Source organism: Euprymna scolopes, chromosome 36 (assembly GCF_053919585.1).
Source record: "Euprymna scolopes isolate OS-2025 chromosome 36, ASM5391958v1, whole genome shotgun sequence".
NCBI classification, from domain to species: Eukaryota; Metazoa; Mollusca; class Cephalopoda; order Sepiida; family Sepiolidae; genus Euprymna; species Euprymna scolopes.
The window spans coordinates 71050885-71067899 of record NC_136517.1 but is presented as its reverse complement, the minus strand read 5'-3'; the positions used below and the strand labels follow the sequence as shown (position 1 = coordinate 71067899).

The window sequence follows — 17015 nt, the reverse complement described above, 5'->3', positions numbered from 1 at the left end:
CATCCATTTGTGTCCTCATTCCACTACAAACTGGAAGTTTTCCTCCAGGATTTCCACCATTGCCTTGGATATATGGTCATTCATTTTTCCCTTGTGTCTGCTATAGAGTGTAGTGTCATCAGCAAATATACCTATCTCTGGGAGGTCATTTATGAATATCAGGAATAATAAAGGTCCAAAGATAGACCCCTGAGGCACACTCACATTTATATATTATTTTGATGTATGACTATCGAGGACAACCTGGATTCTTCTCTTATTTGAGAAGGATTTAATTATAAATATTTGTCCAGTAATACGATATAATTTGATTTTCATAAGATCATCATACCATACCCTGTCAAAGTCCTTAAATATATCTAGGGCAGTAGCCCTAGCCTCCTCTGCCTTATCCAGTGCATGTAATATACATTCAGAGATTACAGTTAGGATATCTGCAGTAGAACAAGGTTGCCTAAATCCATATTGTCGGTCGGACAGAAGTCTAGCAGCTGTGAGTCGGTAGACTAGAGCTTGGTTAATTAAGGACTCAAAGATTTTGGCGAAAAGAAGGAGACGGCTAATGAGGCAATAATTTAATGGGTCAGTTCTTTAGCCAGAATTCTTGTAAACTGGTGCAACAGAAGCAGTTTTCTAACAGCCAGGAAAGCAAGATTCATTAAGGTATGTGTTGAAAAGTTTGGAAAGAACTGGAGCATTTTTTAATAGTATAGCCGAGATGAGATCAGGTCCACATGCTTTTTTTTATGATATCACATACTTAAGAAGGGGTGATTTTCAGATCATTTAATGTGATTTCTGGCTGCAAAGGAAAATCTGAGAGGAAGTCATTTGCTGAGTGCAAAGTAGAGTTGGAGGCAAGCATGTTAACTTTCTCAGTTGCTGTGCAAACAATCTCATGATCATCGGATGTGGAGGAATTGTTGTCCATTATTTACTTATTTACTACGCTATTATAAATTTTCCAGAAATTACATCTTCCTAATTCTCTGCACTTCAATGCATTTTCTGGTTGTTTTGGTATATTCTCTGCAGCTATTTCTTTCTTACAATTACCTCTAGCTTCTACAAACTTTTGTCTATTTGTGCTGGATTTATGTCTACTAAATCTGCGGTATGCATGCTGCCTTTGAGCAATGGCAACTGCGCAAGTAGAAGTAAACCATTGGGGAGAGTGGAGTTAGCTGTAGAACTTTTGTGTGGAAACATGTGCTTCAATTGCTGCTTTGAATCATTCATTGGTTTCACTTGCACACCGTCCGCAGGAAGAAAAAAGATATTTCCCCATGGAGCATCTTTGATGTGATCTTTAATGGCATCCCAGTCAGTCTTATTTTTTTGAGCAATGGATCTTTAACTTATGGTCGAGAGTTTAGGATGATGTCTATCATATTATCACAGCATGATCAGCATTCCTGAGAAGGCAATGGGCATTTTTTACCCAATCCTTGGTAACTGTGATCAAAAGTAGGTCTAGAAGTGAGGCTTGCTAGTCCTGACGATCTGGAAAACGGGTGGGGAACGTTACTGTGTCAGGGAATGGGATATAAAAAAGTTATGTGTGATGCTAGCAGCCAAGGCTGTGGTGGATATTAAAGTCACCAAATACATGTATTTGGGCTCTAGTGTCGAGGGAAAGTGCTACATTTATGCTGTCAGAGATGCGATTGATTAGAGTACAGTCCTGGGTCGAGGGAGAGCTGTAGAGAAATAGCTAGCGCTATGTTGTAAAGAAGGCCTGATTGTCAGATTGTAGTTTCGATTCCCTAGTGATGAGGAAGATGTTACGAATATCGACTCCAAGTCTGTGCATGTGCCTGTCAATCCTTATGACAAAGTGGAAGATAACCAGAGATGTTGAAGATGTTAGATGGAGGAGTGTAGATAGTTGGGAAGTTTGCTAGGAGAAATGATTTTACATCATCTAAGTTAGTTCTAAGCCCACGAATGTGAGTCTCAAGGGAGGAGATAAATTGTTGTTAGAGTATGCATCTGGTTTGATTGTTATTTTGGATTGAGCTGTCATTTTATTTCATCGTTTCAGTTTAGGGTGAGACGTTCTAGACAAAGTGGATGTACATAGCCTCCATTCATGCAACACGAGTAGACCATCAGCCGGCTCGTCATCCACAGGAATGTGGCCTCAGGAATGCCCATTAGAGATGAGTGCAGGGTCCCTTTCCATGCACAGCATGGCACTAAAACCATCCAGATATTATACAACTGATGATAGAGCAGCGCTACCAAAGAGTTGGGGCTCCTGTACTGTCAGTCAGAATACAGCAGCCAGACAAACTGTCAAACCGGTAACCTCAAACCTGTGAGAAAAGTGGCCCAGTCTAATCATGTGAGCATATATGTAAACAAGCACCCGTAAGATGCCCAGTTTTAGAAGGGAATCAGGTGAAAGTGAGGAACTGCTTTCATTACCCTAGTCAAGAAATAAGGCCAAGCATTGGGCGTCTCTGAGTCCTTGTGATCGCGCCTCTGCTCCTGGTTAATAGGCAATGAAAGAGTATGGAAGCCAGGCGATAGGCTCTGTCTATCTACTTCTTAAGCATTTTATGTGTGCAAACTGGCCATCAATATTAAGAATTTTTTTCATATTAAATATGCATATATATTTTTTTTTTTATTGTTAAAGAGGTGATTGCTGAAAAATATACCATGTTTTAAATTTTGTTATACATATTAATAGGATTCTGTTTTTCTCACCTGCTTGGCAAACCAATGGAGATAATCTGTGCAGAATGCAAAGTTGCAAACGCTTGTCAGAATCTTTCAGAGTATGCAGGTTAAGGCCACTGATCATAACTTTCATCTTTCCCATATTGATTCGAAGGCCGTTCTGTAAAACTAGCAGGGTTACTCAGCATTGCACTGGGCAAAACTTCTATCTGTTCTCTATCTTATCTTTCTCTTTCTCGGATTACCCTGTGTCTCCTCCTCTTTCTTTCCCACTTCTCCATCCAGCCTTTTCCTCTGACACATACACACAAACAATTTCCCCTTCTATAGATTCCTCAAGGAATAAGATAAGAAACTAATTAGAAAAAAAAAAATCAGTTACTTCCTTTCAGCTAGAAAATGCCCCCCCCTACCCCCCCCCTTTCCTGACGAAATATGTGTCGATTTAGGATCCAAGAATTAATAATCTTTTCTAAATTTTTAGATATTATTCCTTGTGGGTCTTTGTTTTGTAGTTTTTTACTTTTAGCTGGATATACATACACACTCACATGGACAACTGCTCTTTATATAATTTTAATGATGACAATGTTGTACACTATTATCAATTCTCTGATTTTTCTAGACGTTTTTTATCTACCTCGAGCAGCACCAACAGTCATAGCAAAGATATAACGCATATCTGCCGGGCAGCTCAGTATCTCCAAGACAAACGTGTATCAAAGGTTGTGGTGTTGGTAGGAGCTGGAATCAGTACCAACAGTGGAATCCCCGATTTTAGGTAAAATTCTTCATTGATTTTTACTTTTTTTTTTATTCTGTTAGTAATCCAGATTATTCTAAAAAATATTTGACTACATTTCATTTCTATTATTCTTTCTTCTTGCCCTCTCTCTCTTACTTTTACTGTTTTTTCTCTTTTCCTTTCCCCATTCTCTCTTGCATTCCTTTTCACTCTTATGACATTTTTTTCTAAAAACTAAAAATATTAATTTTGCTGTGACGCCTAAGACTCTAAACGAGTTGCGATGGGGTAGACGTGTTAGATGTTTCATCAAAGAATGACTTCCTGTCTCTTTCCATTCACACGCGGTGTCTTTATCTTAAATTTTCATAAGAGACAGATTTGCACATGCCAAGAAATCAGCAGAATTTACAAACGAAGAATGAAAGGGCAAGTCCTTATTTATTTTCCTCCCCACATGATCAGCTTTTGATGTTGAAAAATCTAGCTTAATTGATTACTTATAGGATATTATTGTAGTTCTTTTTAGTTTTCTTTTTTGTGTTGCCCTCTTCGCACATGTATGTTGGGGAGGAGGTATCTCTCAGCCATTGACCACTCACCCAAGTATTTTATGGCACAATTAAAAAAAAAATAGTACAATATTCCTTTGACATATTTTCTTCTCTAAATATTTGGTTAAAAAACTTTAAAAAAAACAATAATGATCATCTGCTTTCTATTCATATATACAAAGAAAGCAATATTAATACTTAGTTGTATTAATATTGCTTTCTTTGTATGTGTAAACAAGAAACACACGATCACTGACTTTTTTTTTTTATTGAAGTGTTTATTGAAGTGGTGTTACAATCATGCTAACTAACTAAAGAAGGGTGGGGGGCAGAATTATATCAAAGATTTTTACATGTCACTAATCCGATATAATTGATTCTTTTTTTCCTTTGTTTTTCACAGGACACCTGGCAGTGGCTTATACGACAATCTACAGCAATACGATATTCCTTATGCAGAAGCAATATTTGACATTGACTATTTCCACACAGATCCCTACCCATTTTTTACCCTTGCCAAAGAACTGTACCCTTCTGTGAAATACCGTCCAAACTATAATCATTATTTTTTGCGACTCCTCCATGAACAGGGTTTGTTACTGCGCCTCTATACACAGAATATTGATGGCCTTGAAAGATGTAAGTAGATTCCTTCGCTTCTATTTATATTCTTTGTGTAAATTATGCAGACAGATTTTGTTAACATTTATGCAGTTATGTTTATTTTTAAATTACAGCATCTATATAATAGAGTTACAGGGAGCAATGTCTGGATTATAGGGAGGGTGAGAAACTGTCGATGCCCATTTTGGTCAAATAGTCTGTGGCAAAGATGGAGTTGTGAATTGATGCATTCGCAGAAATCTGCATCGTCAGTTCCTTGTGAATAATTGAATCTATTATGCCACTCAAACACTTATGCTTTGACCCTTTGAACTCTACACTTTTGTTTTAAGTCGTAAATCAAGTTGATACATTTATGGATAGACTTTGTCCTTTCAAAATATATTATGTTTCATTCATTCTAGTTTTTAGAGTTTTAGCCAGATGATAAATATTTTGCTCTTTATTCCAGAGCATCATTGCAATCATGTAATCAAAGTAAAAAATATTATTCATCTCTTGTTTATTTAAAACTTATCACGATGGATGTGTTGTTCAAGTGATGATAGTTATTCATCTTACACAACAATAGTCGTTGGCAAAAAAAGAAGAAATACATTATCAATGTCTACAAAATTGAGAAAAGGATGTAAAAATGAACTTTTCTTTGAGAATAACAGAATGACAGAATAACAGAATGACATTAGCAAACATGAGTGCACAAAAGTGTCGTGGAGCTGTGTCGATGCTTAACTACTGAGCTAGTGTTGCCAGTTGTCGTAAAGAACCCACTTTTCATTCAACCGGTCAAGATAGGTTGTTGTTGTTGCATAAAAGAAGGAAGATGACACTTTATAACAGCAGTTATCTTGGTTCTTGTTCAATTCGTGAGGCACCCACTTATCAAGTTTTTTTGTCTTTTAAATTTCTTAAGTGCTTAGAAATTGTTTTATATGTTACATCTAATTCAGAAGCAAGTCCACAAACAGTTATGCATAAGTTGGCTTCAACTAAGGCTCTTAATTGATTGTTGTCAGCATCCGATGGCCGACCACTACACTCATCATCTTATAAACACTCGCCACCGCCACAAAATTTCTTAAACCACCATCAGATGAGATAATATTTTTATGATCTTGAACATATTTTGTTTCTGAAATAAAGTGGTATTTCATTAGTGGTAAAACACAAATATGAAAAAATAATTTGGATGAGAATGATTCTTTTAAAATGTGCTAAAATTCAATGCAACTACAAAATACAATAAGACTACCGAGATTTACGGATTGTGCTGTGGCTGCCAAAAATTATTAATTGCTAAAAGTTGTAAAATTTAGTTTTAAACAAAAAACTACTTGAATAATTTTATGATTTTTGGAGTATGACATCTTTGTTCCATGACAAATATGTACATTATAAAGATTTTTCGGTTCTTTGTCATTGTGGCAAAATTTGAAAATAATTTTTGAAGACAATTAGTAAAAGTTGAGTTTTGCAAAAAATGAAATCAGTTTTAATTTGAGTTCTTGTAACAAAAATGAAGTAAATATTTTCTTTGGACAATTTAGCAAAACTTAATTTTCACTCATTATCTTCAAAAACTGTTTTCATTAATTAATTTTCTACCCTATTGTTTTTCATAATTTTTGGATATTTTCATTATTGCGACATGACAATTAAGTAGGTACTATTGGTTTTACTTGAAATTCAATATTTCATTTTTCGAATTTCATTACAATAACGAAGAACCGATTTTTCCATATTTTTGGTTTTTAAGTGTAATTTTAAATAAGTACCATTATTTATTATATAATCAAGGGATCTAATAGATAACTTACGAGTAAAGAAACATTTCCCTTTTGACGGTCTCTTGTGTAATTATTTTTTTTCTTGTGTATTCAGTGGCTGGAATTCCATCCTCTAAATTAGTTGAATCACACGGAAGTTTTTCTCAAGCCACCTGTACGACTTGCCGCAAAAAATACAAAGGAGATGAAATCAAAGTAAGTTGGCTTTTTTGACCGTGAACACAGAAAACTTGGCCAGATTTTTTGTCTTTAATATTTCTTTGAGTGTGGATTTTTCACCAGAAGTTAAACTTAATCTTTATTTACATGAAACAATGAAAAATTACCCTCAAATTGGCAAAAATATTTAAAAGTACACTACTCAATTTTTCATTAAATTGAATAAAAGTTGTGAATAAAAATTCTTCACAGAGTTCAAGTAAAAACCACACATTGTTTTGATTTTATATTTTTGCTTTTCTAATTTTTATTTTTTTTATTTCATGCTATTTTTTACATTCATATTATTAATGTGGCATTTTTAGTTTGGGGCAAATAACTGTAGTTTTCTTGTTGGGTTACTTCCCTTTTATTGGTCAATTTACATTTTTATTACTAAAGGTAGGGTAATTCTTATGTTTCTCTGCATATATAAGTTAGGTAATGGTGAAAAGCACTGTCATCTGGACGATAGAGTTCCAATCCTGGCTTGAGGTAGTTGCTGGTCTAGCCGCACTGATGAGCTGTGGTACAACGAAACAGTAGTGTATGTGGATGATTAATATATATATATATCGTTAATCAACATTCTAAAACCAGAAAGTTTATTTGATTATCACTCATTATATTTTTATGAAGTACATCTTACACGTTTCATTGAATAGCGGAAGTCCACTAAATAACTCTGAAACAAAAATATATTCCTCAGAAAATAATTGAAAATATACTTTTTTTCCCCTTTTGAATGAAAAAGGATTTAGTAAGAAAAACATGTTGATAAAAAAATAGAGATATTTAAAGTTCACAGAAGCATAAGCAGTAAAAAAACACTTAATTATTGCAGTGTTTGCATATAGTTGTATTTGTTATTGAGCACAGTGGATATTCTTTGGATTTTAAACTATTAATACATTCCTAACCTGGTGTATTATATATGTATACATAGGTTCTTCTTTAAAATTAAACCTATTTAAAAAGCAAAAATATAGTAAATTTTTTATGATGTACATACCTGTCATGGAACAAAGATGTCATATTCCAAAAATCATGCAAATTAATAAAGTAGAATATATATTTTTTTTTTAAACTAAGAAAATCAAATTTTACAATTTTTAACGATTAATAAATTTTGGCAGTCATAACAGTCTATAAATCTCAGTAATCACACAAATCGATCAAGTAGTTTTATTAAATGAAAATTAAATCTTATGAAAAAGCAAAAAAGGGACTCTCACATCACCATCTTGAAAAACATAAGGGCAGATAACTCCACAATAATTCAAACTTGCAAGATTAGCCTTGTAATTAATCACTTAAAATTGTTTGGAAATAATTTTCTTTATTTAAAAAAAACTACTTGATCAATTTGTCATTTTTAGAATATATTTTTATTCTGTGACTGGTATGTACATCAGATATTTTTCTGTATTTTTACATTTTTAATTATATTAAATTCTGTATAAGACCTATATAATAATGACATACACTAGTAGTATTCATCAGCATTGCTTGTGTGGGCATATGTTATTGATCAAAAAGTTTAATAAAAAAAAAAAAAAAAATGAATTTCGTTTCTTTATATTGTAATATATGTTAGCTATTTTGTGCATCTAACTGAAAATTGCCCCTAGTGATTGCAGATGGAATCAAATGAAAATTTGCTAGGTGTTTTTAAATTGTATGAAAAAAAATTAAACTTTATTGAAACTTATTTGAATGTGTAGTATTATATTAGCATGCTAGGGGCAATGTCAGAGCTATCCATGTTATGTTAATTGTCCTATTGTTGAACTGTTGCTGAATGTCTAAACACAGACACACAACCATATATGCATAAATAAATAGCTGAACCCACAACAGACATTTATAGAATCATCACATTTATAAATATGTAAGCACATGCATTAAGAGAGACGTATAGATACACTGTTATATAGCTATCTATATAACAAATGTTCTAACTGCGAATATTGATTTTCATGACAAATATAGACTTTTATGTGTGTGTGTGTGTCAGTATTTTAAAATCATATTTGCGTTTTTGTTATTTACATTTTCTCAAGCTATTATTTCTGAACGCTAAACATATTGATTTTTTTCTTCATATTTCCAGGCTGCAATCTTCAAAGACGAAATCCCTATCTGCCATAACTGCCAGGTGAGTGATACTATGCTATTTTAAATCCAGTTTATTATGACTTCAACAAATGGATATAAATCACTGTTCATCATTTTATTATAACAACTTGCAAATCATTAAGTATGTTACTTGTAAAAGCATATATTTTATGGAAATTTGATTCTTATAATTATGGCTGACCCAAATAATTTTTTCCACATTTCTCTACTGAACATCAGTCTAATAATCATTAGTCATGTCAATTTGATAAATAAATATTTTTTCATGGTATTTAATGCACCATTTAGTCCCAAGATTTATTTAATGCACCATTTAGTCCCAAGATTTATTTAATGCACCATTTAGTCCCAAGATTTATTTAATGCACCATTTAGTCCCAAGATTTATTTAATGCACCATTTAGTCCCAAGATTTATTTAATGCACCATTTAGTCCCAAGATTTATTTAATGCACCATTTAGTCCCAAGATTTATTTAATGCACCATTTAGTCCCAAGATTTATTTAATGCACCATTTAGTCTCAAGATTTATTTAATGCACCATTTAGTCCCAAGATTTATTTAATGCACCATTTAGTCCCAAGATTTATTTAATGCACCATTTAGTCCCAAGATTTATTTAATGCACCATTTAGTCCCAAGATTTATTTAATGCACCATTTAGTCCCAAGAACCACATAAAAATTAAGTTAATCTAAAAGAATCAGTAATGGTTTTAATATGATATTGCAATTGATAAGCACGATTGCACGAGGTATATACACTAATATCTACGTATCAAACAAATAATAGATCATTGTCATCAGCAACCGTGAAAATTTTTCATGATGCTAATGTCTTTGCTTTTCTGTTTGCATGAATACAAAAACATAATCTCTCAAAATGCAGATAGATTTTAAGAAGTTGCATGACAAATATGGATAAGATGCATTTTCCATGGTGCCGAGCAATCAGATTACTCCAGACATTCTCCGATAGTTTAAACACAATTTGCTGGCTTTTGATTTGTCAGAAAGATCTGATGCTTTAGATGTTATTGCATCAATAATTTTTGCCACATAATAAAACCAAAGAACTCTGCCAGTCAGCTTGTTTGAGTTCTTGGATAAAGTTCTCAAATTCTGGAGATGATTTTGTGAGTGAGGCACTGGTCAAGCAGCAGAAAATTCTGGAGATGATTTTGTGAGTGAGGCACTGGTCAAGCAGCAGAAAATTCTGGAGATGATTTTGTGAGTGAGGCACTGGTCAAGCAGCAGAAAATTCTGGAGATGATTTTGTGAGTGAGGCACTGGTCAAGCAGCAGAAAATTCTGGAGATGATTTTGTGAGTGAGGCACTGGTCAAGCAGCAGAAAATTCTGGAGATGATTTTGTGAGTGAGGCACTGGTCAAGCAGCAGAAAATTCTGGAGATGATTTTGTGAGTGAGGCACTGGTCAAGCAGCAGAAAATTCTGGAGACGATTTTGTGAGTGAGGCACTTGTCAAGCAGCAGAAAATTCTGGAGATGATTTTGTGAGTGAGGCACTGGTCAAGCAGCAGAAAATTCTGGAGATGATTTTGTGAGTGAGGCACTGGTCAAGCAGCAGAAAATTCTGGAGATGATTTTGTGAGTGAGGCACTGGTCAAGCAGCAGAAAATTCTGGAGACGATTTTGTGAGTGAGGCACTTGTCAAGCAGCAGAAAATTCTGGAGATGATTTTGTGAGTGAGGCACTGGTCAAGCAGCAGAAAATTCTGGAGATGATTTTGTGAGTGAGGCACTGGTCAAGCAGCAGAAAATTCTGGAGACGATTTTGTGAGTGAGGCACTTGTCAAGCAGCAGAAAATTCTGGAGATGATTTTGTGAGTGAGGCACTGGTCAAGCAGCAGAAAATTCTGGAGATGATTTTGTGAATGAGGCACTGGTCAAGCAGCAGAAAATTCTGGAGATGATTTTGTGAGTGAGGCACTGGTCAAGCAGCAGAAAATTCTGGAGATGATTTTGTGAGTGAGGCACTGGTCAAGCAGCAGAAAATTCTGGAGACGATTTTGTGAGTGAGGCACTTGTCAAGCAGCAGAAAATTCTGGAGATGATTTTGTGAGTGAGGCACTGGTCAAGCAGCAGAAAATTCTGGAGATGATTTTGTGAGTGAGGCACTGGTCAAGCAGCAGAAAATTCTGGAGATGATTTTGTGAGTGAGGCACTTGTCAAGCAGCAGAAAATTCTGGAGACGATTTTGTGAGTGAGGCACTTGTCAAGCAGCAGAAAATTCTGGAGATGATTTTGTGAGTGAGGCACTGGTCAAGCAGCAGAAAATTCTGGAGATGATTTTGTGAGTGAGGCACTGGTCAAGTAGCAGAAAATTCTGGAGATGATTTTGTGAGTGAGGCACTGGTCAAGCAGCAGAAAATTCTGGAGACGATTTTGTGAGTGAGGCACTTGTCAAGCAGCAGAAAATTCTGGAGATGATTTTGTGAGTGAGGCACTGGTCAAGCAGCAGAAAATTCTGGAGATGATTTTGTGAGTGAGGCACTGGTCAAGCAGCAGAAAATTCTGGAGACGATTTTGTGAGTGAGGCACTTGTCAAGCAGCAGAAAATTCTGGAGATGATTTTGTGAGTGAGGCACTGGTCAAGCAGCAGAAAATTCTGGAGATGATTTTGTGAGTGAGGCACTGGTCAAGCAGCAGAAAATTCTGGAGATGATTTTGTGAGTGAGGCACTTGTCAAGCAGCAGAAAATTCTGGAGACGATTTTGTGAGTGAGGCACTTGTCAAGCAGCAGAAAATTCTGGAGATGATTTTGTGAGTGAGGCACTGGTCAAGCAGCAGAAAATTCTGGAGATGATTTTGTGAGTGAGGCACTGGTCAAGCAGCAGAAAATTCTGGAGATGATTTTGTGAGTGAGGCACTGGTCAAGCAGCAGAAAATTCTGGAGATGATTTTGTGAGTGAGGCACTTGTCAAGCAGCAGAAAATTCTGGAGATGATTTTGTGAGTGAGGCACTGGTCAAGCAGCAGAAAATTCTGGAGATGATTTTGTGAGTGAGGCACTGGTCAAGCAGCAGAAAATTCTGGAGATGATTTTGTGAGTGAGGCACTGGTCAAGCAGCAGAAAATTCTGGAGATGATTTTGTGAGTGAGGCACTGGTCAAGCAGCAGAAAATTCTGGAGACGATTTTGTGAGTGAGGCACTTGTCAAGCAGCAGAAAATTCTGGAGATGATTTTGTGAGTGAGGCACTGGTCAAGCAGCAGAAAATTCTGGAGATGATTTTGTGAGTGAGGCACTGGTCAAGCAGCAGAAAATTCTGGAGATGATTTTGTGAGTGAGGCACTGGTCAAGCAGCAGAAAATTCTGGAGATGATTTTGTGAGTGAGGCACTGGTCAAGCAGCAGAAAATTCTGGAGACGATTTTGTGAGTGAGGCACTTGTCAAGCAGCAGAAAATTCTGGAGACGATTTTGTGAGTGAGGCACTGGTCAAGCAGCAGAAAATTCTGGAGATGATTTTGTGAGTGAGGCACTGGTCAAGCAGCAGAAAATTCTGGAGATGATTTTGTGAGTGAGGCACTGGTCAAGCAGCAGAAAATTCTGGAGATGATTTTGTGAGTGAGGCACTGGTCAAGCAGCAGAAAATTCTGGAGACGATTTTGTGAGTGAGGCACTTGTCAAGCAGCAGAAAATTCTGGAGATGATTTTGTGAGTGAGGCACTGGTCAAGCAGCAGAAAATTCTGGAGATGATTTTGTGAGTGAGGCACTGGTCAAGCAGCAGAAAATTCTGGAGATGATTTTGTGAGTGAGGCACTTGTCAAGCAGCAGAAAATTCTGGAGACGATTTTGTGAGTGAGGCACTTGTCAAGCAGCAGAAAATTCTGGAGATGATTTTGTGAGTGAGGCACTGGTCAAGCAGCAGAAAATTCTGGAGATGATTTTGTGAGTGAGGCACTGGTCAAGTAGCAGAAAATTCTGGAGATGATTTTGTGAGTGAGGCACTGGTCAAGCAGCAGAAAATTCTGGAGACGATTTTGTGAGTGAGGCACTTGTCAAGCAGCAGAAAATTCTGGAGATGATTTTGTGAGTGAGGCACTGGTCAAGCAGCAGAAAATTCTGGAGATTATTTTGTGAGTGAGGCACTGGTCAAGCAGCAGAAAATTCTGGAGACGATTTTGTGAGTGAGGCACTTGTCAAGCAGCAGAAAATTCTGGAGATGATTTTGTGAGTGAGGCACTGGTCAAGCAGCAGAAAATTCTGGAGATGATTTTGTGAGTGAGGCACTGGTCAAGCAGCAGAAAATTCTGGAGATGATTTTGTGAGTGAGGCACTTGTCAAGCAGCAGAAAATTCTGGAGACGATTTTGTGAGTGAGGCACTTGTCAAGCAGCAGAAAATTCTGGAGATGATTTTGTGAGTGAGGCACTGGTCAAGCAGCAGAAAATTCTGGAGATGATTTTGTGAGTGAGGCACTGGTCAAGCAGCAGAAAATTCTGGAGATGATTTTGTGAGTGAGGCACTGGTCAAGCAGCAGAAAATTCTGGAGATGATTTTGTGAGTGAGGCACTGGTCAAGCAGCAGAAAATTCTGGACATGATTTTGTGAGTGAGGCACTTGTCAAGCAGCAGAAAATTCTGGAGATGATTTTGTGAGTGAGGCACTGGTCAAGCAGCAGAAAATTCTGGAGATGATTTTGTGAGTGAGGCACTGGTCAAGCAGCAGAAAATTCTGGAGATGATTTTGTGAGTGAGGCACTGGTCAAGCAGCAGAAAATTCTGGAGATGATTTTGTGAGTGAGGCACTGGTCAAGCAGCAGAAAATTCTGGAGATGATTTTGTGAGTGAGGCACTGGTCAAGCAGCAGAAAATTCTGGAGACGATTTTGTGAGTGAGGCACTTGTCAAGCAGCAGAAAATTCTGGAGATGATTTTGTGAGTGAGGCACTGGTCAAGCAGCAGAAAATTCTGGAGATGATTTTGTGAGTGAGGCACTGGTCAAGCAGCAGAAAATTCTGGAGATGATTTTGTGAGTGAGGCACTTGTCAAGCAGCAGAAAATTCTGGAGACGATTTTGTGAGTGAGGCACTTGTCAAGCAGCAGAAAATTCTGGAGATGATTTTGTGAGTGAGGCACTGGTCAAGCAGCAGAAAATTCTGGAGATGATTTTGTGAGTGAGGCACTGGTCAAGCAGCAGAAAATTCTGGAGATGATTTTGTGAGTGAGGCACTGGTCAAGCAGCAGAAAATTCTGGAGACGATTTTGTGAGTGAGGCACTTGTCAAGCAGCAGAAAATTCTGGAGATGATTTTGTGAGTGAGGCACTGGTCAAGCAGCAGAAAATTCTGGAGATGATTTTGTGAGTGAGGCACTGGTCAAGCAGCAGAAAATTCTGGAGATTATTTTGTGAGTGAGGCACTTGTCAAGCAGCAGAAAATTCTGGAGATGATTTTGTGAGTGAGGCACTGGTCAAGCAGCAGAAAATTCTGGAGATGATTTTGTGAGTGAGGCACTGGTCAAGCAGCAGAAAATTCTGGAGACGATTTTGTGAGTGAGGCACTTGTCAAGCAGCAGAAAATTCTGGAGATGATTTTGTGAGTGAGGCACTGGTCAAGCAGCAGAAAATTCTGGAGATGATTTTGTGAGTGAGGCACTGGTCAAGCAGCAGAAAATTCTGGAGATGATTTTGTGAGTGAGGCACTGGTCAAGCAGCAGAAAATTCTGGAGATGATTTTGTGAGTGAGGCACTGGTCAAGCAGCAGAAAATTCTGGAGACGATTTTGTGAGTGAGGCACTTGTCAAGCAGCAGAAAATTCTGGAGATGATTTTGTGAGTGAGGCACTGGTCAAGCAGCAGAAAATTCTGGAGATGATTTTGTGAGTGAGGCACTGGTCAAGCAGCAGAAAATTCTGGAGATGATTTTGTGAGTGAGGCACTTGTCAAGCAGCAGAAAATTCTGGAGACGATTTTGTGAGTGAGGCACTTGTCAAGCAGCAGAAAATTCTGGAGATGATTTTGTGAGTGAGGCACTGGTCAAGCAGCAGAAAATTCTGGAGATGATTTTGTGAGTGAGGCACTGGTCAAGTAGCAGAAAATTCTGGAGATGATTTTGTGAGTGAGGCACTGGTCAAGCAGCAGAAAATTCTGGAGACGATTTTGTGAGTGAGGCACTTGTCAAGCAGCAGAAAATTCTGGAGATGATTTTGTGAGTGAGGCACTGGTCAAGCAGCAGAAAATTCTGGAGATGATTTTGTGAGTGAGGCACTGGTCAAGCAGCAGAAAATTCTGGAGACGATTTTGTGAGTGAGGCACTTGTCAAGCAGCAGAAAATTCTGGAGATGATTTTGTGAGTGAGGCACTGGTCAAGCAGCAGAAAATTCTGGAGATGATTTTGTGAGTGAGGCACTGGTCAAGCAGCAGAAAATTCTGGAGATGATTTTGTGAGTGAGGCACTGGTCAAGCAGCAGAAAATTCTGGAGATGATTTTGTGAGTGAGGCACTTGTCAAGCAGCAGAAAATTCTGGAGATGATTTTGTGAGTGAGGCACTGGTCAAACAGCAGAAAATTCTGGAGATGATTTTGTGAGTGAGGCACTGGTCAAGCAGCAGAAAATTCTGGAGATGATTTTGTGAGTGAGGCACTGGTCAAACAGCAGAAAATTCTGGAGATGATTTTGTGAGTGAGGCACTTGTCAAGCAGCAGAAAATTCTGGAGATGATTCTGTGAGTGAGGCACTGGTCAAGCAGCAGAAAATTCTGGAGATGATTCTGTGAGTGAGGCACTGGTCAAGCAGCAGAAAATTCTGGAGATGATTTTGTGAGTGAGGCACTGGTCAAGCAGCAGAAAAATCTGGAGATGATTTTGTGAGTGAGGCACTGGTCAAACAGCAGAAAATTCTGGAGATGATTTTGTGAGTGAGGCACTTGTCAAGCAGCAGAAAATTCTGGAGATGATTTTGTGAGTGAGGCACTGGTCAAGCAGCAGAAAATTCTGGAGATGATTTTGTGAGTGAGGCACTGGTCAAGCAGCAGAAAATTCTGGAGATGATTCTGTGAGTGAGGCACTGGTCAAGCAGCAGAAAATTCTGGAGATGATTTTGTGAGTGAGGCACTGGTCAAGCAGCAGAAAATTCTGGAGATGATTCTGTGAGTGAGGCACTGGTCAAGCAGCAGAAAATTCTGGAGATGATTCTGTGAGTGAGGCACTGGTCAAGCAGCAGAAAATTCTGGAGATGATTTTGTGAGTGAGGCACTGGTCAAGCAGCAGAAAATTCTGGAGATGATTTTGTGAGTGAGGCACTGGTCAAGCAGCAGAAAATTCTGGAGATGATTTTGTGAGTGAGGCACTGGTCAAGCAGCAGAAAATTCTGGAGATGATTTTGTGAGTGAGGCACTGGTCAAGCAGCAGAAAATTCTGGAGATGATTTTGTGAGTGAGGCACTGGTCAAGCAGCAGAAAATTCTGGAGATGATTCTGTGAGTGAGGCACTGGTCAAGCAGCAGAAAATTCTGGAGATGATTTTGTGAGTGAGGCACTGGTCAAGCAGCAGAAAATTCTGGAGACGATTTTGTGAGTGAGGCACTGGTCAAGCAGCAGAAAATTCTGGAGATGATTCTGTGAGTGAGGCACTTGTCAAGCAGCAGAAAATTCTGGAGATGATTCTGTGAGTGAGGCACTGGTCAAGCAGCAGAAAATTCTGGAGATGATTTTGTGAGTGAGGCACTTGTCAAACAGCAGATATCCATGAAGTGCATGCTAGCACATTTCCTCCAAAAACTCTAACATTTCTTTAAGTCCACTTCTTTGCATCAATGTACTAATGGTCGAGGATCAATCATTGCTAAGAATAATATCGATAATTGACACAATGCTGATAACTATTCAATGTGTGTTCCTTACCATTCTGATATTTTTAATCATAAAATCTCAACTATGTCCGCCATCGCAGATCAATCCTGCACTTTTCATTAGAGTACATTCTGTTAATAAAACTTACTAAAATATGATTCTTCAAACATCTGCTGATGGTAACTCAACAAAAATTACCTTAACATCTGTTAAATCAATTTTCTTTTTTTGTATATAAATTTTAGAAAAGTTGTTTAATGGTTACATTTTTATCCTTTCAAAAATGATGAAATATTCCTAGTCTCACAATTCACATTAAAGTTAATCCTATATCCAATAACTAACTTTCTATAAATTAAAAGTTAACGAATTAGTGTGATTAGCATTGTCATTGTGGGGAAAATGGCTTACCGTACAAACGTCTTCGTGTCTGTCTGCCCTGTGAGTCGCACATGTCGAGAAAGGAAGAAAGA

At 37.5% G+C, this 17015-nt stretch overlaps 1 protein-coding gene across 2 annotated transcripts in view; it reads left to right on the top strand.

Annotated features, from left to right (window-relative positions):
* The window catches only part of LOC145260573 (NAD-dependent protein deacetylase sirtuin-3-like), a 78069-nt gene that overhangs the window by 37971 nt on the left and 23083 nt on the right, over window positions 1-17015 (top strand). Inside the window, exons 3-6 of one of the 2 annotated variants that reach the window (XM_080118843.1) lie at window positions 3314-3469; window positions 4391-4626; window positions 6493-6593; window positions 8710-8754. In XM_080118843.1, coding sequence (XP_079974969.1) covers window positions 3314-3469; window positions 4391-4626; window positions 6493-6593; window positions 8710-8754 — 538 coding nt within the window. The remainder of the gene's footprint in view (window positions 1-3313; window positions 3470-4390; window positions 4627-6492; window positions 6594-8709; window positions 8755-17015) is intronic. The other variant, XM_080118844.1, reaches the window with a different exon arrangement.